Source organism: Callorhinus ursinus, unplaced genomic scaffold (assembly GCF_003265705.2).
Source record: "Callorhinus ursinus isolate GAN/ISIS: 27379988/994484 unplaced genomic scaffold, GSC_fseal_2.0 scaffold48, whole genome shotgun sequence".
NCBI lineage: Eukaryota > Metazoa > Chordata > Mammalia > Carnivora > Otariidae > Callorhinus > Callorhinus ursinus.
The window spans coordinates 5,766,240-5,786,934 of NW_027397110.1; the positions used below are offsets into that span (position 1 = coordinate 5,766,240).

The window sequence follows — 20,695 nt, forward strand, 5'->3', positions numbered from 1 at the left end:
TGTGGGGCTCGAGCCCAGGACCTTGGGATCACGACCCGAACCAAAGGCACTTAACCAACTGAGCCACCCAGGCACCCCTCGAAACAACTATTTTTATAGCACATGCGTTTTTAGGTTTGGCTCAGTGGTACTTTTAGATCAGCAGGACTTAGCTGATCCTGCCTGGGCTCACCCGTGCATCTGCTGTCACCTAGGGGGGTCAGCAGGGGCTGGTCTGCTCTTGGGTGCCCTTGGCTAGGACCACAGCGGCTTCTCTCCACAAAGCTCTCCCCGTCCCTCTGGCCAGCGAGCTTGGGCTCGCCCTCCTGCAGTGGCGAGGGTCCAGGAGGGAGGGCAGAAGCTCTGCAGGCCTTTCAGGGCGAGTCTCCAAGTGGCACACCATCGCTTCTGCCACATTTTTGACCAAAGCGAAGCCAAAGTGAGACGTGTCTGGGCCCAGACCTTAAAAAACTAGCAGCTTCCCCTTCTTTTATGGGAACCCTCTGTGAGAGCCCCAGGCCGCCATGTGAGAAGCCTGACTACTGGGACTTTCTTGCTGGAGGAGCCGTGTATAGGGGTTGTGTGTGGCAGCTGCAGCCAGGCCTGGCCTTCCAGCCATGCCCACCAAGGTGCCAGACATGAACGAAGCCTCCTTGGACCCTCCAGATTGGATCATACGCTGAATACTCCCAAGTGGCCTCAGTCAGTGTCACATGGAGCAGAAGCATGCTCCCCTGAGCCCCGGCCCCAGTCTTGATCCACAAAACCATGGGATGTGATTCAGTGGTTGTTGTCTGAAGTTGCTAACATGGGGCAATTTGCTTTGCAGTACTCGATACCCAGAATATATCTCATCACATGACCTGATGATGGTAGGGAACCAGCTCATTATTTTATTTTATTTTATTTTTTATTTTTTTTTAAGATTTTATTTATTTATTTGAGAGAGAGAATGAGAGACAGAGAGCGCATGAGAGGGGGGAGGGTCAGAGGGAGAAGCAGACTCCCCGCCGAGCAGGGAGCCCGATGCGGGACTCGATCCCGGGACTCCAGGATCATGACCTGAGCCGAAGGCAGTCGCTTAACTGACTGAGCCACCCAGGCGCCCCCAGCTCATTATTTTAAAACCTGATAAATGGAAAAAATCAAGCATTTCATTAGTCTTTCCTGTATGAACTATGTTTTGGGTATCCAAATTGTTGATGAAGGGAAACTTCTCCTTGTAGAGATACTCCTGCTAATACATGAAGGAGCAATGAAAACGTAGAAATACACCCATTTTGCCTCCATTAATTACATAGGAGTCTAGGCCTGCCCAGTACGAGAGCCACTGACCACAGGGCTGATGAGCACTTAAATGTGGCTGGTCCAAATGTAGATGTGGCCCAAAATCGACCTGTAGCTCCTAGGCCTCGTGGTCTGACTCCTGATTTACTGGCAGCATGTGGAGGGAGGGTGGGTAGGGTGGGGGGCGCCAGCGTAGCCGTGCTAAGTAAGGAACATGTGAGGACCCCTGGAGGACCTGGAGGATGGGTGACCCAGGATCTTCAACAAATAAATAACATAGAAATAAAAGGAGGGAAAATACAGATTGAAAGAGCCATGGGAGAGAGAACAGCGCATCAGAAGGTCTGGCCTTTATTTGCACAAGCTGTAAAAAATATTTATCAGGGGCGCCTGGGTGGCTCAGTCATTAAGCGTCTGCCTTCGGCTCAGGTCTTGATCCCGGGGTCCTGGAATCGAGCCTCGCGTCAGGTTCCCTGCTCAGTGGAGAGCCTGCTTCTCCCTCTCCCACTCCCCCTGCTTGTGTTCCCTCTCTTGCTACGTGTCTCTCTGTCAAATAAATAAAATCTTAAAAAAAAAAAACATTGTCAGACAACTTGGGAAATGTGAGCATGGATTAATTTTTGATGATACTCAGAAATGACTACTTTTTTTTTTAGAAAAAAATTTTTTTTAAGATTTTATTTATTTATTTGAAAGACGGAGAATGAGAGAGAGCACATGAGAGGGGGGAGGGTCAGAGGGAGAAGCAGACTCCCCGCTGAGCGGGGAGCCCGATGCGGGACTCGATCCTGGGCCTCCAGGATCATGACCTGAGCCGAAGGCAGTCGCTTAACCAACTGAGCCACCCAGGCGCCCCAGAAATGACTACTTTTTTTTAGTTGTGATAACAATGTAAAGTAGGATATTGTATAACACAAAAAAGAGTCCTTAGCGATTAGAGATTCTGATAGGAATGTTTTGGGTGGGCCGTTGTATCTGGAAATCGCTCCCAAATAAGCCGGTGCTGTGGGGTGTGGGTGGGCTATGGTCAAAACAGCCGCCAACGCCAGTAATGGGGCTCTTGTGCATTTTTCTCTCTGCTTTTGTGTGTGGTCGAGCTCTTTCATAATAAAACATTTTAAAACTCCCATTATTCCAGTGTCCATAGAATCAAAAGGAACCCTTTGGGTCCTCGAGGCCCTCCGGGGCGGATGGCGTGGGTCAGGGCCAGGAGCGAGAAGCCATAGACAGCCCGCCTCGCCTGCGGCCGTGGCTCCCTAGTGAGGGCCAGTGCTGTTCTTCCTCCTCCCTCCCTGCCTCTCTCTGGGCTGGGAGGGCGGGGGGGGGGGGGTGGCCGGGAGACTGGCTTTCTTAGAGGATTAGAAGGAACCCCTTAAGCTTTCACCCCTCCTCATTTCACTTGAGTGCTAGCCCATCGGAGGTCTCTGCAAGAATATGAAGTACTGACCCAGGGCCCTCAAATCACCCTGTGATTTCGATTTAAAGTGGTCCCTGTCCTTGACTTTGGGTGAAGATATTGTGTAAATGATTTTCCCGATTTCAGAGTCTGGAGGAGGTTCTTTCATTGGCTTGTTATCCACAATCAATGGTACCCTTAATCGATAAGCATTTATGGAGCATATACTCTGTGTTGGGGAGTGAAACCATCCACTGTAGAGACTCAGAACTGTCCAGAGACCAGAACCCAGCTGGTCACTAGACACCGCCCTGGGCCGCACTCGGCCAGGCATCTCCTGGCCTGGGTGCTGGGGGTTGGGGGAAATGGGTAAGCCCCTGCGGTCACCAGCTTTTGAGAGAACTGCCACCACGTGGACCTGCTCTGAGCTTTTGCTCTGCACGCCCCTTCTGTGCTTCCCTTTTAGGATGAGTGTGCAAACCATCCGAAACGTTTTTAGTGTCGAAACTGGCTATCGGCTCTCAGACGATCAAATAGTCAACCATTTTCCAAACCACTACGAACTGACCCGGAAGGACCTGATGGTGAAGAATATTAAAAGATACAGGAAGGAGCTGGAGAAGGAAGGGAGTCCTCTAGCAGAAAAAGACGAAAATGGGAAATACCTCTATCTGGGTTTGTGTCTTTCCTTTTTTTTTTTTTTTTTAAGATTTTATTTATTTATTTGAGAGAGAGAATGAGAGAGAGAGAGCACGAGAGGGAAGAGGGTCAGAGGGAGAAGCAGACTCCCAGCTGAGCAGGGAGCCCGATGTGGGACTTGCTCCCGAGACTCCAGGATCATGACCCGAGCCGAAGGCAGTCGCTTAACCGACTGAGCCACCCAGGCGCCCTGGGTTTGTGTCTCTCTCGCTGGCCCCACGTTTCAAACACATCCCTGAGTTCACTAGTGACACCAGGTACTGAGATGGTGACATGCTTGTGCCGGCTGGGCTGGGCACCTCTTTTTCATTCCACGTGTCTCCAGAATGGCAGGGCGGGGGCTCACGTTTGGATCTGAGTTTCTGGGAGCGCTGTGGGAACACAGTGCATGTGAGGAAGAGCACGTCCTCAGTACTCAGAGCTCAGTGCTCATCCGGAACTGCAAGCTGCATTTTGTCATGCAGGCTCATCACTGCATCTGGCGGTTCCCAGGGAGAAGTGAGTCCCTGATCCGTCTGGTGGTAGAAGCTGGACTGTCAGATGGTTTCAGAATCCCTCTACATACCCGGGAAAATTAGATAACCAATCTCTCGGGGCCTCAGTTCCCTCATCTGATAAATGGAGATAATAACAGGACCTAGCCCAAGGGGGCCGTGGGGATTAAAGGTTTGCGAAGTGCTCAGCACACAGGTGATAAGGTTATCGTACAAGAATTGAATGGCAGAGGGGCTTGTCCTTTCGATACTGGCTTGGGGAGGGGGGTGGCGTGAAGCAGCCTCAGAAAAAGCAGTGGCCATGTTTTCCTGCCCATGGCCACGTTGGCCTGGCTCACCCACTGCTGTCCTCTCTGTTTCCCCTTTCAGACTTTGTTCCGGTCACCTACATGCTGCCCGCTGACTACAACCTGTTCGTGGAGGAGTTCAGGAAGAGCCCCTCCAGCACCTGGATCATGAAACCTTGTGGCAAAGCCCAGGGGAAGGGCATCTTTCTGATCAACAAGCTCTCACAGATCAAAAAGTGGTCCCGGGACAGCAAGACTTCTTCGTGAGTGCATGGCCCGCCCATCCCGGGGGCTTCCGAGTTAGGAGTTCCAGGCCACCTGTCAGTCTTGGCTGGGGGCTGGGGACCCTTGCTTGCTTTTGTAGTGTATGGCATTTGCCACGTGGCACCACGGCAGGGTTCTGTGTCTGCAGTCGTGTGATTGATTGTAGGATCCCACCTGAGGCAAGTTGCAAAGAAAAGTGGTGTGTGAACCAGCATACGGTCCCAGGAGCGGGGACCCCTGTGGGCCACTCTTTGTTCTGGAAGTTTCTGTGAGACCCGCTCAGTCCTGGTATTTCTGAGGCAGTGAAGCATCTGCTTAGGATCTGGGCCCAGGGTATGTAGGTTTGAATCCCTGTCTACACTTACTGTCTGAGTACCTTTTGTTTCGGTAGACTTTTAACATGCTTCATCCAGGTAAATGGGGGATGCCAATAGCACCACCCTCACGGGGGCAAGATGGGGATGGAACAGGTGAATCCATGCGAGGCACATGGGAGTGTGTGCGATCAGTGGCACGGGTGGCGCTAGGCGGTGTCACGTCAGCTCTCTGCTGGGGCTTGAGGTCTCCTTGGAACTCAGGATACCAGGCCAGGGGGTTTTGTCTGGGGCTCACCCTGCCTCGGAGGGTCCTGACCCGCTCAGAGATGCTGGACTGTGAGTCTCTCCTGGAGGGCTGGTGGCTCACTGTCAGGGTTCCTAGGAGTGACAAGGGTCACCTTTTCCTCATGCAGAGCACTTAAGTCTGAGTGCACACTGCTGACCCCCACGTGGGTCAGGCCCAGGGAGCACGTCCCTGATGGGTTCCCAGAGACTACTGGCACTGTCCTCCGGGGCAGGGGCACAGCTTGGGGGCTTCTCCATGGACCCACCTGACCCCCATTTTCTCCCTGACACACCGGCCTCTCACTTAATGAGAGGCAGAGGGCTTGTTACCAACCTTTGGTCTTTGCCATCTAACTTTGACCTTCTCTGATGTGTTTAGGTTTGTGACGCAGTCTACTAAGGAAGCCTACGTGATCTCTCTCTACATTAACAACCCACTGCTCATTGGCGGGAGGAAGTTTGACCTGCGCTTGTATGTTTTGGTGTCTACGTACCGCCCGCTGCGCTGTTACATGTAAGAGCCGATGGGGTTCTGTCTCGAGCTTTGACACGCCCAGAGTAGGCAGCTCTTCAGAGGCAGAAAGTAGATTAGCGTTTGCCCAGCCCTGGCTGGGGGAGTGACTGCTAATGGTCACAGGCTTTCTCTGTGGGGCGACGAACACGGGAAATTGAGTGTGGTGGTCATTGCGCACCTCTGAGGGTACCAAGAACCAGTCAGCTGTGCGCTGTAGGGGGAAGTGTTCTGTGGCATGTGAATTATATCTTAGTACGACTCTTATAAAAAAAACAACATAAAAAAGCAGCTCTTTTAGAGGCTTAAAACCAAAAAAGGGGCTCTTTTAAGAGGACAAAGTATTATATATATATATATATATATTTTTTTTTTGAGAGAGAGAGAGAGAGAGAGAGCACAAGCAGGGGCAGAGGGAGAGGGAGAAGCAGGCTCCCTGCGGAGCAGGGAGCTTGATGTGGGGCTCGATCCCAGGACCCCGGGATCACAACTTGGGCTGAAGGCAGACGCTTTACTGACTGAGCCACCCAGGCGGCCCCTGAGTGTTGTATTTTCTTTATGCTTCTCCTCCAAGTGTTGAAGTAATGTAACTTCCCACATAGGTACAAGCTCGGATTTTGCCGCTTCTGCACCGTGAAGTACAGCCCGAGCACCAGTGAGCTGGACAACATGTTCGTTCACCTTACCAACGTCGCTATTCAGAAACATGGGGTAAGTGTGTCCCTTCCCTCCAGCAGAAGGAAATGGACCCTTTTGGTGGGCTTCATTCTATTTGTGTGAGAGGGCAGGCGGCTACAGGAGTGGAATTCCAGATGCCCTGGCACTCAGGAGGAGCGCGGGCCTTCAGTCTCTGGCGCGGCTGCCCCAGCACATCCGTGGGGCCGGCCTCAGGTGGGGTGACTTGGGGAGAAAGAAAGCCCCGGGGTCAAGCCCTGCTTTTCTGGCTCTGTGACCTGGGGCAAGTTAATTTGACTCTCCGAGCCCAGCGTGGGTTTCTCACTTGTAAAAGGAGATAATGTCACTCCCTCATGGGAGTGGTGGGAGGGCACATGACTCGCTGAGCACCTGTCTCGGTTGGTCCCCTGCTGGGTGCCGGGGCTACACCGATGGGCAGAAACTAGCTTGGTGTCTCTTCAGGGAGCCTAGGCCTGTCGGGGAATGTGTAATCACAAACCGAGGTGCGTGCTCTGAGGGTAGGGAGTGCACATCTAGAAGAGCATGGGATGAAGGGGTCCCTCGTCCAGGGGGCTTGAAGAAGACTTTGGTGCAGAAGTGGAGTGGTGCTCGAGCAGAGACCTGAAGTGTAAGCGGGGGTTACCCAGACCAGGAAAGGATGTTTGGGCAGAGGGTACAGTGTGTGCCGGGGCCCTGTGCAGGAAGGAGCACAGCCCGGGGCTGTGAGCAGGCCAGGGTGGCTAGAACCCCCAGAGCAATGGTGGTGGAGTCAGGCGTACCTGGTGAGGCCAGTGAGGGCCCAGACGCAGGACATCATAGGTTCTGTGTGGGCTTTGGGGCTTTACTCTAGTCCTAACAAAAATGTTCGGAAGGTCTCATTTCTTTATGAGAGATTCTTCTGTTTGGACCTTGCTTGACTGGAAGCCTTGAGTACCTTGGTCCTTTTTTAAATGTAATTTGAGTGGAGAGAGGGTAAGTGTTGATAGAAAACAAGCTTTTTTTGAGCAACCTACTGAAGGGTTTGGTCAGACCAGCCTGGGGCTCCATCCCCTGTCCATCCCTTACCCTCCATGTGACTTGGGCAAGTCACCCCGGCCTCCCTGGGCCGCCTCGTCTGCAAACGGGAGCCCTGGTATTACCTTGCTGTTCACCATTTACTGAGGGCCTCGACAGTCTTCTGTGTGAGGCCGACCCTGATTCACTGCCCAGAAGGTTCCCCTGAGAGCAGACCGGCGAGCACCACTGTTACACGTTCAAGGTGGGAGGAGCAAGGATGGCTTGGCCAGAAGCTTATTCATAAGAATTGGGAAAATGAGCTATCACGGGACGCAGCACCAAACTTACCAGCCATTTGGAGAAAGCTGAGCAATGACATCAGGCCCTTTGTCGCCAAGTAGCCAAATTAGTGAGGCCTGGGTGTGGGCTGGGAGATGACGGTGCCCACCTGAGTCCACTTGGTGTCCCTGAGCATGTCAGCCTGCCAAGCCACCAGGGGGCGGGGGAGGGCGGGTGCTGGGGAGCCACACTGAAATTGGGAGGGCTCCCTTTGATAGGCCTTCTCAGGACACCAGTCAGCTGAGTCACTATTTCATCAATAAGAAACAGAAACCATTTTTTTTTTTTTTTTTTTTTTTTAATCCGTGGAAGGAGAGAGCAGAAGGCAGGCCTTTTAGCTTGGCATCTCTGCAATGCACCAGAAGGCTCTCTGCTTTCTTTGGGTTCTATTTGTAAATGCTTCGCCTGTTAACGTGAGAAAGTGCTTACTCTGAGAAACCTAAGTTTCAGTCCCGAGTAGAAGGCTCGCATGGCTCTCATTAGGCTTGCGTGAAGGACAGATGTTGTACTGGACACTGAAATGTTAAAGCTGTCTGTTGGGCACATCTACCCAGTGTCCCTGGGTGCAGAGCACAGCCCGGCGCCTGGGTCAGAGACTGCAGAGGGGCCTCCCCACCCTCAGGAAGCTCAGGGACCAGCAGGGGAGGCAGATGGCAAAGGATTGATGATGAGGGAGGCCTTGGGGCTGGGGTGGGGGTGCAGGTGTGTGGGAGGGGCCCACCAGGAGGCAGATGGATCCAGCAGGCAGAGAAGGGGATGGAAAGAGCAGGGGTGCATCCTGATGTGCACAGTGTTTGCAAACTGATTGATAAGGTGTTCTGAAATAAATCTGATAAAATAATGTTCCTACAGTCCAAAAAGCAGGAGACGTTTCCTGCTGTTTATATCTACACGTGTATTGTTTTTTTTTTTTTTTTGAAGATTTTATTCATTTATTTGACAGAAAGAGACACAGCGAGAGAGGGAACACAGGCAGGGGGAGTGGGAGAGGGAGAAGCAGGCTTCCCGCACAGCAGGGAGCCCGATGCGGGGCTCGATCCCAGGACCCTGGGATCATGACCTGAGCCGAAGGCAGACGCTTAACGACTGAGCCACCCAGGCGCCCCTATATCTACACATGTGTAGAACTTTTTTTTAAAGATTTATTTATTTATTTGAGAGAGCGAGAATGAGAGAGAGAGAGAGTACATGAGAGGGGGGAGGGTCGGAGGGAGAAGCAGGCTCCCTGCCGAGCAGGGAGCCCGATGTGGGACTCGATCCCAGGACCCCGGGATCATGACCTGAGCCGAAGGCAGTCGCTTAACCAACTGAGCCACCCAGGCGCCCGCTAATTCTTTGTTAATATGAAAGCAAAGTCTGTTTTGAGTCAGTGGTGTTTGTCCTTTCTTAGGCTGGTTTGGTTTTAGCTCCCACCTTTTTTTAAAAAAAAAGATTATTTATTTATTTATTTGACAGAGAGAGAGAGAGCACAAGCAGTGGGGAGCGGCAGGCAGAGGCACAGGGAGAAGCAGACTCCCCACCGAGCAGGGAGCCTGATGCGGGACTCGATCCCAGGACCCCGGGGTCATGACCCAAGCCAAAGGCAGACGCTTAACCGACTGAGTGCCCCCGGCGCCCTTTAGTTCCCACTTCTCATCTTTATACTTAGGAAGACAAAGCCTGGTCTCATAACTTCCTGATGTACCTCAGGATTTTCTAGCTTTTTGCCTCCAAAAGAGAGCATTGGGTAGAGTCAATGTTTAGGGTCAGAGGACTAGAAGGAGCCGTGGGTGAGGGTGAGAAAGCTGGGCTTCGGTGCCAGCTCCCTCGTGGCCCGGGTAGAAGCTCGGGCAGGTCACGTAACCCCTCTGAGCCCAAGTCTCTTACCCACGGACGGGATGTTGTGAGGAGTTGCGTGGGCAGTGCTCTTGGACTACGGTGCCCAGTACCGCGTGTGGCTTCTCTGAAAGCAGACTCACAGGCAGAGATGAGTGCGCAGGGGGTCTGCTGGGGCAATGGGGGGGGGGGGTCCAGACATTGCAGAGGGAGGGTTGAGCTGGGACGCAACAGCGGCAGGGTGCCTGGAGCTGGGGGGTCCTGCAGAGTCACTCAGGATGGATCAGGGACCGAGGGACCCTGGCATCAGCCTGTGACAGGCTGCAGGCTGCCAGGGTGGGCATGACCTCGGACTGGGCTGCTCCCGTTAGCCAAGGGCAGCTCCCAGAGATGTCTGGGCTGGAAGCTGGGGTCTGGGTGGCACTCCGCAGCATGCATTGCAGGCGGTGAATTACTAAGTGTGAATGTTACTACTAGAGGTGAGTATTTTAAACATACCTGTATAGGGGGCCCCCGGCACACATTCTAGGGGGAAAGAGCAGGTGCTAGATTCCTCAGGGTGCATTGCCTGGAGCCCTGTGCCCTTTCTATCACCAGGAAGACTACAACCACATCCACGGGGGCAAGTGGACCGTGAGCAACCTGCGGCTCTACCTGGAGAGCACCCGAGGCAAGGAGGTGACTGGCAAGCTGTTCGACGAGATCCACTGGATCATCGTGCAGTCGCTGAAGGCCGTGGCGGTGAGCGCCTGGGGGTGGGGGGTGGGGGCGGAGTTGGGCTGGGGCCTGTGAGCAGAGCCACTGAGTGTGGGCGGCGGGGGGTGCTTGTTCTTTTGCCACGAATACTTGTCTTTACGGGCTCACCTCCCTCATGTCCACGTGTCTGCCAGAGGCTGGGGCAGTTTCGGGGAGGTAGCAGGGCCAGCTTCCAGCTAGGTGCTGCCCAGGGCGCGCCAGGTGCCAGACGAGTCCTGCTGGGATCACCACCAGCTCTTCTGTGCCATTGGATGGAGGAGGCCTACTTCGGCATGAGCTGACGGCCAGAGATGGCCTCACGGTGGCCTCCTCGGGTTTAGGCCTCCTGCTCTGTGACATCATGGACATCCGGACACCCACCTCTCTGCTTGTTGCCTCAAGTCTGCTGTTTGTTGGCTGGTTTGCAGTTTTTGCTTGTGTTTTGTTTTACTGTTCCAAAGCAGGAGGGCATCTATTTTTGAGGGAAAGAAAAGAAATAAACACCAGGTCACCAGCATGTGGGCTACTGTGTTCAGAGCTTTCACATGTGGGCTCCCAGATGCTCATTACCCTGTGACTCATCAGCAAAATGGAGGCTCAGCCCTGGCCCGAGGAAGTCCAGGGACAGGCTCTGGGGCCCAGGCCTGCTGAGGGGGCTCCCAACAGACTGGCCCACTGGCTGTGGGACCTGAGGGCACTCGGCCTGGCCCTGGGAGTAGGCAGCAAGTTCCGTGGAGAGTGTATGCCCAGCCTCTCGGAGCCTCGGAGGCCTTCTCTGTGAAATCGGGAGACGGTGGGGTGGGGGGTTGGAGAGTTAGCAACTTCCTGTCCTGCAGAGGCTGCTGGGACAATGGTGTGGGCAGTGGCTGGGGGTAGGACCCCCGGTTCTCCGGGGAGATGCAGTTCCACTGACTCCCCTGGAAAAACAGCCCCTGATTCTTGGGTGGTCTGCCTCCCCCACCCTTCCACCCCCCAGCCTGGTTTCCCTCCAGCGGGTAAGCCTGGACTGGCCTGTCTCCCCTCAGGAGTTTCAGGTCTAAGTCCAGGGTTTGAAGAGAGCCCCCACACCCACTAACGTGTAAAAAGGCCTCACTGTCGTGTCTGTGAGCTTCACTCACTGTGGGGTGCACGAGGGGCCCCAGGGCGCATGTCACGTGGATGCGTGCTGGGCCTTCCCACAGGCTTTGATCCAGGTAGCCTGGGCAGGGCCTGGGAATCTGCGTTGTGAGTGGCTAGGAGGGTTTTTTTTACATACCTGGAGAACAGTTTATGAAGTGGAATTGAACATTAAAAAGAAAATCCAGGGGCGCTTGGGTGGCTCAGTCGTTAAGCGTCTGCCTTCGGCTCAGGTCATGATCCCGGGGTCCTGGGATCGAGCCCCGCATCGGGCTCCCTGCTCGGCGGGAAGCCTGCTTCTCCCTCTCCCACTCCCCCTGCTTGTGTTCCCTCTCTCGCTGTGTCTCTCTCTGTCAAATAAATAAATAAAATCTTAAAAAAAAAGAAAAAGAAAAAATCCAAAGATTGTCAGTAAATAGATTGACTCTTGTCACAGAGAACGGAGGTTCATGACCTGGCATCCCGCATCCTTAAGGGCCCGAGAAGGGCCTAGCAGCCTGGTGGACAGCCTCTGTTTGTGATGAGAGGCTGCATAGGCCTTCATTTTGTGTACCGACTGAGGAGCAGGACTTCGGTCTGCTCCAGGGACAGTCCCATGCGGACAGAGATGACGGTGCTCTGCTCAGGCCTCAGATGAGTGAGGCCCAGAGACCCCGGTGATCGCTTCGTGATGTCCCCTCGGAGGCTGAGGGAAGTTTCCATGTCTGAGCCGAGGAGGAGGAGGACCCGGGAGGGATGGAGGGAAGCACCAGGGGCGGAGGTGGAGCGTGCTGGTCTTGGCAGTGAGACCCCCGCACGCCAGCACCCAGCACTGCCAGGAGGGCCCGCCACCTGGCTGCCCGCGTCTCCGAGGTGGTGGTGTCGGCCGGGCCCTTCTGAGGCCACTGTATAAGCCGCCACTTACTCTCTTGCAGCCGGTGATGAACAATGACAAACACTGCTTCGAGTGCTATGGGTATGACATCATCATCGACGACAAGCTGAAGCCCTGGCTGATTGAGGTAAACGTGCTGCTGCAGCCCATGGGGCTGCTCGCCCCCCCAGCTGCCTCTGCCCTGCCTCAGGCTCGGCAGGACCGGGGCAGATTCTGCCGATGAGATGTAACAGGGACAGATAGTCAGGTGCGACAAGCTTGCTGCTGAACAGTGAGCGCGCTCCCGATGTCTCACCTGCGAGTCCAACCCACGGAGCCGGCTTCCCTCGTCCAGACGAGCTCGGTGCCCTGGTGCTCCCGGGTGCTTCCAGAAGCATCGTGCCCCGGAGGCCCTGCCCTGTCCTCATGGGGGCATTGTTCCCATTCAGGAAAGGCTCTTCCAGACCCGGAAGCCTGTGGGAGGTGGTAGCATATGGTCCAGAGATAAGGGATGTTATCTTTTTCCGAACAAGGCGTAGTTTGGGAGTGGATTCATCTGCCTGTTTCAAGGCATGGACGGGATGTAGCAGTGGCTGGCCTAGGTGCACACACCCTTTCTCTGGTGACAGGCCTGGGTGATGCTTGCCTCAGCCGCAGTGGCGCTGGCATACGCACCTGAGGCCCAGAGCCTGCCTTGCTGGGGTTACTCTGCTTTGCGGCCGGAGAGAGGAGCTCGGGCCTCAGGGGACCCAGGGTTGGACACCCCATGAAAATGTGGGCTGTCTGTTCTGTTGGTTCCTTTCCCTGCGTGTGCCTCTGAGCACTGGTGGAGGTAGACGGCTCAAGCCTTTTAGCTCAGTCCCATTTTGAGCCAGGAAAGCGGAGTCTCAAAAGGAAATTGTGAGTGGTCACAACTTGTAGGGAAATTCACTGGGAGCCCTTACAGGAAGCTGCTGGAAGAGCCAAGTCATCAGAGAGCAAACTGTTCCAGAACAGTATTTTCCAGGTTACTTCTTATACTGCCAAAACTGCGTGCGTGCGTGCGTGCGTGTGTGTGTGTGTGTGTGTATGTGGGTGGGTGTATGTGCGTGGGTGTCTGTGCATGTGCATGCGTGGAGATATATGTAGATATATAGAGAAATCTGCAGATGCATATATAAAATATTTATGCATTCTCTTTTTCCATTTTAGAAGTCCAGTACACTATCCATTGTGCTACAGAGTGTTTTTTTCCATTTTAAACAGAGTAACTTGAGTGGAAGTCAAACTTTCCTTGATGTGCTAGATCTTAATTGTGAATAATACTTCTAACATAATAACAGATCTTAATCTTAGCATATTTATAATAATCCTGGCATTATGATATGCTAGCATAGTAATTCCAAGGGCGCCTGAGGTTCATACAGTACCTTTTACTGCTGAACATTAGCTACCTTGCTAGCAGCACAGAGACAGTCTGGCTGTTTGGGAGAAACCTAAACAACTTGAACACTCGCTGCCTCCACTCTCCCACGGCCTGAGGAAACAGCTAACCAAGATCATTACAACTGTGCCTAAAGTAAGAGTAAATAGGTGGTGACTCAGGGCCTGTGGGACTCTGCACACAGCAAATGACTGCGTTTTAACCTGTGGACATTTGACATTGCTTAGCTCCTCAGGGGCCTTATGGGACTAACTTTCTGTCTTTCAGATGGGTTTCTCATTTGGCAGAATACCGCTTTGTTGGTGAGGTATTACTCTCTTTGCCAAAAAGGGGCCCACTGGGGACGCCTGGCTGGCTCAGTCGGTAGAGCATCTGACTCTTGATCTCGGGGTCGTGAGTTTGAGCCCCATGTTGGGTATAGAGATTACTTAAAGGTGGGGGGCATTACTTTTTACTTCAACCCCATGATGCTGCTTGGTCAGGGTGATTTGGTTCACTGATTCTAGCAAAGCTCGGGGCGGGGGTCTTTCAATACTTTGGACAGAGCTCATCACACAGGTGGACACTGAAGTTATGCTTATGATCTACATTCACTTAACATTTTTTTTCTAAAGATTTTATTTATTTGAGAGAGAGAGAAGACACGAGCGGATGGAGGGGCACAGGGAGAAGCAGACTTCCCGCTGAGCAGGGAGCCCAACGTGGGGCTCGATCCCAGCACCCCGGGATCACGATCTGAGCCGAAGGCAGACGCTTAACCAACTGAGCCGCCCAGGCGCCCCTTCACTTAACATTTTTATTTGTATGATAAGTGATTTGCAGGTCATAATCCCAACCTGTTTTCAATACTATTTATATTTCATCTAATATCTAATGAAAGCAGATCCTAAAATGCTTCCTATACAAAGTACCGGACGATATTAGATATGAGCAGTATGAAATGACAGCTTGATCTAAAGTGTGTGGTAGTTGGCGTTTTCCTCAGCAGTGAGTGTGTTCACACCACAGGGATCTGTGATCCAAGTGAACAGCACAGTTCCTTTCCTCTCGTAGGTGAATGCGTCCCCGTCTCTCACCTCCAGCACTGCCAACGACCGAATCCTTAAGTATAACCTGATCAACGACACCCTCAATATTGCGGTCCCTAATGGCGAGATTCCAGACTGTAAATGGAACAAGTCACCCCCGAAGGAAGTCCTCGGCAATTACGAAATTCTGTAAGTTTGTGTGCAGACTGGGCAGCCGCCCTTGTGTGTTTCAGATTGAGGGGAGCCAGGGCCCAACCTGGGTTGTCTGCATGTGTGTGGACTTGCCTTGTTGGGCCGAGTATTTCATTTATTAATGACGTTATGGGATAGATCATGTTGTAGCGGAAAAACAGGTCTTAAACCAGGCCTTTGTCTGGGTCTTTTACTTGATCAATATTGATGATGTGTTTGCCACCTGCTGGGCACCACACGAGCCGCTGGGGCAGGGCGGAGCAGGTGGGAGATCGCTAACGCAAGCGATCTTACGGAGTTGGGAAGACGAGAATGCTCGTGATGATTGCTGACAGCTGAGGGCTGCCCACATGCCCGGAACTGTGCTGAGTGCCTCATTTCCCCAGCGGCCCCTGAGGTTAGTATTGTCATTAGCCCCATCTCACGCAAGCGGAAACAAGGTTTAGAGAGGTACAGTGGCCTGTTGGCGGCGACAGAAAGTGGGAGCAGCGTGAGAGCCTGTTGGGGGGCAGTGGTTGAGCGACGTACCGTTGGTTCAAACCGTGGAATAGAGGGTGGCCCAGGAGCTCTGGTGGGGCCTGGGAGGCTGAGGGAGGAAATCACGTTGCAGAAAAGGGCATGCGAGGGACGCGAGTTAGCTTGTCTGCATGGATGCGGCTACCGTGGGCTCTGAGGTGTGGAAGGGGAGCTGGAGAAAAGAGGGAAATAGTGCCCCAGACCGGAAGAGGGACATGTGTAAGGGTCACGTTAGTCCTTCCATAAAAGTAAAAATGTGCGTTTAACGTCCCAAGAAAACAAAGGAAGAAATCTGTAGTGAAGGTCATGTGCCGCACACAGATCCCAGGCCCACGGCTGGTAGGCATTGCTCACGTGGGGCCTCGGGCTCCAGAGCCCACGGGTGACCACCTCACCGCCTCCGCCGTGCGTGGCCTTGGTGTGTGTGTGCAGCACCGGGGAGGGTGGAGGGTCAACTCAGAAGGGAAGTGTGGGGGCCTCCGGGGGCGGTGGTGGGGAGCTGCAGGCGTGACCACTCGGTGTGGTGGGTGGTTTCCTCCAGCCCACAGTCAGTGGTTAAGTGGGCTAAGTGCAGGGTAAGCATAGGGCGCAAAGTGGCGAGCGCTGGGGCTTGTCGGGCACAGAGGAGGGCGAGGGGGTGGGAGGGCACTGGAGGTCCTGGTGGTTGCGGCCTGTTGGGCTTGGGGCACCAGCAAAGCGAGCTGGGGAGGAGGCAGAGGTCAGAGGGAGTGTCTGCAGTCCGGCCTTTGCAGGGTTGGTGGACGTGACAAGGTCGGGGGCCGTGGGAACGGGCCTGAGCTGGGGCGGAGGACGAGGTCATGAGGGGGGCACGGGGTCAGGGAGTTGGGGTCTCCTGTTTGGTCATTGCAGCGGCCAACACTTGGGAGCCGCGGGCCCGAACGGTAAGGAATTAGGTTGCAGCTAACTGCACCCGGCAGGTGGTGGATCCCGCTGACCTGGGAAGGAGGTTTTGGAGAGGGGGGGCTCCCTCCAGGCCCAGGGGCATGATGGGTAGGAGAGAAAGCACCCCCACTGGAGGGGCCGCAGGGAAGCAGTATCTTCAGGGAGAGCAGGGTTTTAGCGCGGGAAGGTGCAGGGGACGTTCCAGGATGAGGTGGAGACTCGGAGGTTTGCTGGCAACAGGCGAGTTGTGAGTGCTGCGCAGAGGAAGAGCTTGGGGGTGGTCAGACTGGGGCGTGTCCAGGGCCTCTGGGGGTGGCAGCGGGGGAGGGGCAGGGTGCCGTGCAGGAGACCGGGGCTGAGCCCTGACGGCCTCTGTGGCAGCCAGGGGGGCGGAGCATGTGAAGGAGTCCTGCCTCCTGCCAGGAGCGTGAGGGACTTGGTGGATCTGTCTTCGCCCAGCCAAGGTGCTGGCAGGCTGGGCAGTCGGGAGCCCCTGGGGCCCTTGAGGGAGGGCGGCAGACACTCCACTTCCGGTTAAAGGCCCAGAGGTCAGGGCCTCACTGCTGTTAGTGGACGAGACAGAAAGGTGACCCCCCCACCCCTACCCACTCAGCCGCCCTCTGCCCACCTCTGTGAGTCAGGAAGGCTCCAGCGCAGAGCTTCCAGGCGCTTCCATGCAGGCTTCCTCCCCAGTGCTTCGGATGACCTCACGGTCAGGAATCCCATTGTTGGCTCACAGCCACGGCCTCTTGCAGCCGTGGCCCCCCTTGCAGCCGTGGCCCCTCTTGCAGCCGTGGCCCCTCTTGCAGCCGTGGCCCCTCTTGCAGCCGTGGCCCCCCTTGCAGCCGTGGCCCCCCTTGCAGCCGTGGCCCCTCTTGCAGCCGTGGCCCCCCTTGCAGCCGTGGCCCCTCTTGCAGCCGTGGCCCCTCTTGCAGCAGTAGCCGGCTGCACGGGGAGGGAGGGCCCTGACTTTCTACCACGTCAGGTGCTCTGCCTCCCGTGGGGTGCTCACAGTGGTCTCCAGAGTGTGCCAGTAGCAAGAGCAGTGAGCCAGGCTGCCAGTTCGCTGCCCAGGGTCAGCCGCTGGTGCTGGCCCCCAGAAGTAGGCTCTCTTGTTGCCCTGATCGCTGTGCTGGCCTTCAAGCCACGAGGCCTGGCCTTCTGCGCCTGCAGCCTCCAGGGCCCCGGTCTGAAGGTGCTGGGTGTACTCGTCCAGCCTCCAAAACCCTACTGCCCAGGGGCGCCCTGGTGGCAGTCAGTTAAGCATCTGACTCCTGATTTCGGCTCAGGTCATATCTCAGGGTTGTGAGATGGAGCCCCACATCCGGCTCCGTGCTTAGCACAGTCCGCTTGAGATTCTCTCTGTCCCTCTGCCCCTCCCCCCACTCACTCTACCTCTCTAAATAAATCAATTTTTTTTAAAGATTTTTTTATTTATTTGTCAGAGAGTGCACACAAGCAGGGGGAGCGGCAGGCAGAGGGAGAAGCCTAGATACAGAAAGAGAGAGAGAGAGCATGAGCAGGGGAAGAGGCAGAGGGAGAGGGAGAAGCAGGCTCCCCGCTGAGCAAGGAGCCCGATGTGGGACTCGATCCCAGGACTCTGGGGTCATGACCTGAGCCGAAGGCAGATGCCAGCTGAGCCACCCAGGCGCCCCGATAGATAAATCTTTAAAATAAATGAATAAATAAAACACTACTGTCTGAACCTGCCAGCTACTGCAATCGGCTTGTCATTCTAGCAGGAGAGAAGCCTGCTAGAATGGGAAGGGGCCCTAGAAGACCATCTGCCTGATCCTCCTCCACATTAGCACCGCCCCTGGGAACAGCGTGTCCCAGATGTCAGCCGCTTGGCACATACACAGTGAGACTGGTAACCCCTGTGTGGTCCTTCCCCCCTTGCCCCCCATCATTCCGCAGATTCTCACTGCGCACCCACCCAGGAATGAGGTGCTGGGGGCAACTGTGAACCAGAGAAATGGGGTCATTGCAGTCCTCAGGTCAGCGATGTAGACACAGAACCAGCAACAGAGTGCTAATGGGGGTGGTGCTAACATGTGAACAGGGAGTCCAGGGGCTCTAGCAGTCCTTGGGGTGGGGGGGCCCCCACAGGCAGAACCTCCAGTGTCCCTGGGGAGTCCTCCCTCCAGCGTCATCTCTCCCTAAGGAGACGGGGGAGAGGAGGGCCCTACCTTGTTGCCCTGACCCCCATTCTGGCAGAGGGAAACCCTGTAGTGTCTGTCATGTGGGTAGCAGTCAACAAACCAGCCTTCTTCCTCCTTGCCCTTCCCTTCCGGCCCCCCGTTTCCCAGCAGAAGCACAACGCAGAAAATATATTCTTCAGCTTAAGAAGCTTCTCTCCCACACCACTCTCAACCTGCAGATTCTGAATCTGGGAATAAACATAGAACAGAAATACCCCTTTTCCAGAAGTCAGCAAAACTCAGCTAACGCAACATAACTGAGCATCTTCGTACCTTTTGCATTTGACATGAACATCCACTTATAACAGAGGATCCTCAGTCAGGGCGTGGCCACCAAAGGATACCTAGGAAGGAGGTTTAATAGGGAACAGAAATGCTTCTCACACTCCTGATCCACAGGGTGAAAAGGTCCCAATTAGGAATCCGAAGTCTTGGGTTTTACTTGATCCCACAGCCCTTAGGACACCGAGTAAACCTCTCCCAAGTCTCGGGAAGTAGGGGATCAGTCAGGAGGCTGATGGGAAGTCACCTTGGGAATAGGAGACCCCATCGCCAGAGGCTGTACCTGCCAGGCCCTGCAGGTGGTGCAGTGACATTTCTCCAGCCTCATGGACCCCCCCCTAAGAGGGGCTCACCGTGGTGGGAGAGGCCAGGGACTACCCAGATGTCCTAATCGGGCAGGGGCGCCCGGGGTTTCAGCTCTGTCCTTTCTGAGGCAAAAGCCCAGGCTCTGTTTCCTACACAGGGTCATGCTTTCACACCGCACAGGCCTGGTGCGTAAATGTTAGCGGGGAGGGGCAGGGTGGGTCTCAGCTGGTGGAGGCTGGATCTGGCCTTTCTTGTGGGGTGAACTGCCCGCCCTGTCCTGGTCCCCTCACCCTGGGGGGGGTCATTCACACCCCGTTCCCCGTCTGAAATGGGGTCAGTCATACCTGCCCACAGATGCTGTGTTATAAAAGTATTTCCAGACATCAGTCTTCTCCCTCACCTCCCTGGTGTCCCATTCATGTTTCCTTTGGGGTCACTGCCGACTTCCATCTGGTAGGAAGCTTTCATAAAATGTCAACTGCAGGAGCCGGGGCCAGTTCACAGAAGTCATTTAACAAGGCTGTACCTGTATGCTCTGTGGCCTCAGGCAGGGTTTGGTGGGCTGGCAGGCTGGAGACATGCAGGGGGCGGGAGGCAGGCTGCCTCCCTGGGCGACGTGGAATTTGCCACATTACGGCTCTGCGGCCCTGCTTGGCCGAATCCTGAAGATGTTCCTCTGTTTCTAGCTATGATGAAGAGCTGGCGCAGGGTGATGGGGCTGACCGAGAGCTGAGGAGTCGCCAGGGCCAATCACTGGGGCCCAAAGGGGGCCGATCGCGAGACTTGGGGAGAACCGTCCTCACAACCTGGAAGTGAGCACCCGTAGACGCAAAAGACTGCAGCCTGGACCCTGCCAGATACTCACTGCACCTGGGCCTATTTTGAAATTTCCTTTTTTTAGAGCTTTTTCCCCCTTTCCTCAGCCCTGTAAATAAATAAAGGCATTTCTTTGGAAGGTGAAGGAGTCTCTTAAGAGGGAAAGATGCCGTGCTTCTCCTTTCCTCTCACACAGTACTTCTGAGACCAGACATGTGGGGATTTTCCCCACAACGAGCCATTCTGCGCTCCTCTGGCTGGTGCTGGGTGTCCTACGATTTAGCTCCGTTTTGATAACCATCTGCCTGGAGCTGGCGTCCGATCCCACAGGTGAAGGGCCCAGTCCCCCAAGACGGGCCTTCTGCACCCCCAAAGCCTCAGAAGCCAATCCAGGTTGTCTCCTGTACTTCTGACCTACCTGCTCTAAGTTGGAGGTTCCCAGCACCTCTTTCTCAAGGCCCTCCGAGGGCTTGATTCCTTTGCTAGAGCGGCTAACGGAACTCGGGAAAACCATTTACCTGCTCGATTACCAATTTCTCACAAAGGATGCAACTCAGGTGAGCCAGATGGAAGAGATGCCAAAGGCAAGGTACGGGGGGGGGGGGGGGGGGGGGGGGAGGAGCTTCCATGCCCTCCCTGGGTGCACCGCCCTCCCAGCACCTCCATGTGTTGGCCCTCTGAATGCCATATTCAAGGAGATTTATGAAGGTTTCATTACATGGTATTGGTTGATGAAATCATTGGCCATCGGCTATTGATTCAGCCTTTAGCCCCACCTCCTCCCCAGAGGTTAGGGCAGGGGGGCTGGAAGTGCCCACCCTCCGATCCCTGGGTGGTCCCCCTGGCAGCCTGGCAGGCTAGCCCCCAGCCACCTGGTCGGCCATTAGCACCAACTGGCTTGGTTGAAAGGGGCTCATTAGGAATAACAGAAGATGCCCATTTCGCCTTTACTATCTGGAGCTATTTCAGGACCTGGGAAC

General features: G+C 54.7%; 1 protein-coding gene across 4 annotated transcripts in view; it reads left to right on the forward strand.

Annotated features, from left to right (window-relative positions):
- Positions 1-19,881, forward strand: part of TTLL1 (TTL family tubulin polyglutamylase complex subunit L1) — a 32,268-nt gene extending 12,387 nt beyond the window's left edge. For 3 of the 4 annotated variants that reach the window (XM_025881879.2, XM_025881877.2, XM_025881882.2), the window contains exons 4-11: positions 3,129-3,337; positions 4,225-4,405; positions 5,388-5,522; positions 6,122-6,230; positions 9,942-10,085; positions 12,110-12,196; positions 14,525-14,688; positions 19,586-19,881. In XM_025881879.2, the coding sequence (XP_025737664.1) occupies positions 3,129-3,337; positions 4,225-4,405; positions 5,388-5,522; positions 6,122-6,230; positions 9,942-10,085; positions 12,110-12,196; positions 14,525-14,688; positions 19,586-19,715 (1,159 nt within the window). In that variant the 3' untranslated portion in view covers positions 19,716-19,881. Of the gene's footprint in view, positions 1-2,809; positions 2,867-3,127; positions 3,338-4,224; positions 4,406-5,387; positions 5,523-6,121; positions 6,231-9,941; positions 10,086-12,109; positions 12,197-14,524; positions 14,689-19,585 lie in introns of all 4 variants that reach the window. The other variant, XM_073882671.1, reaches the window with a different exon arrangement.
- The last annotated feature ends 814 nt before the right edge of the window (positions 19,882-20,695 follow it).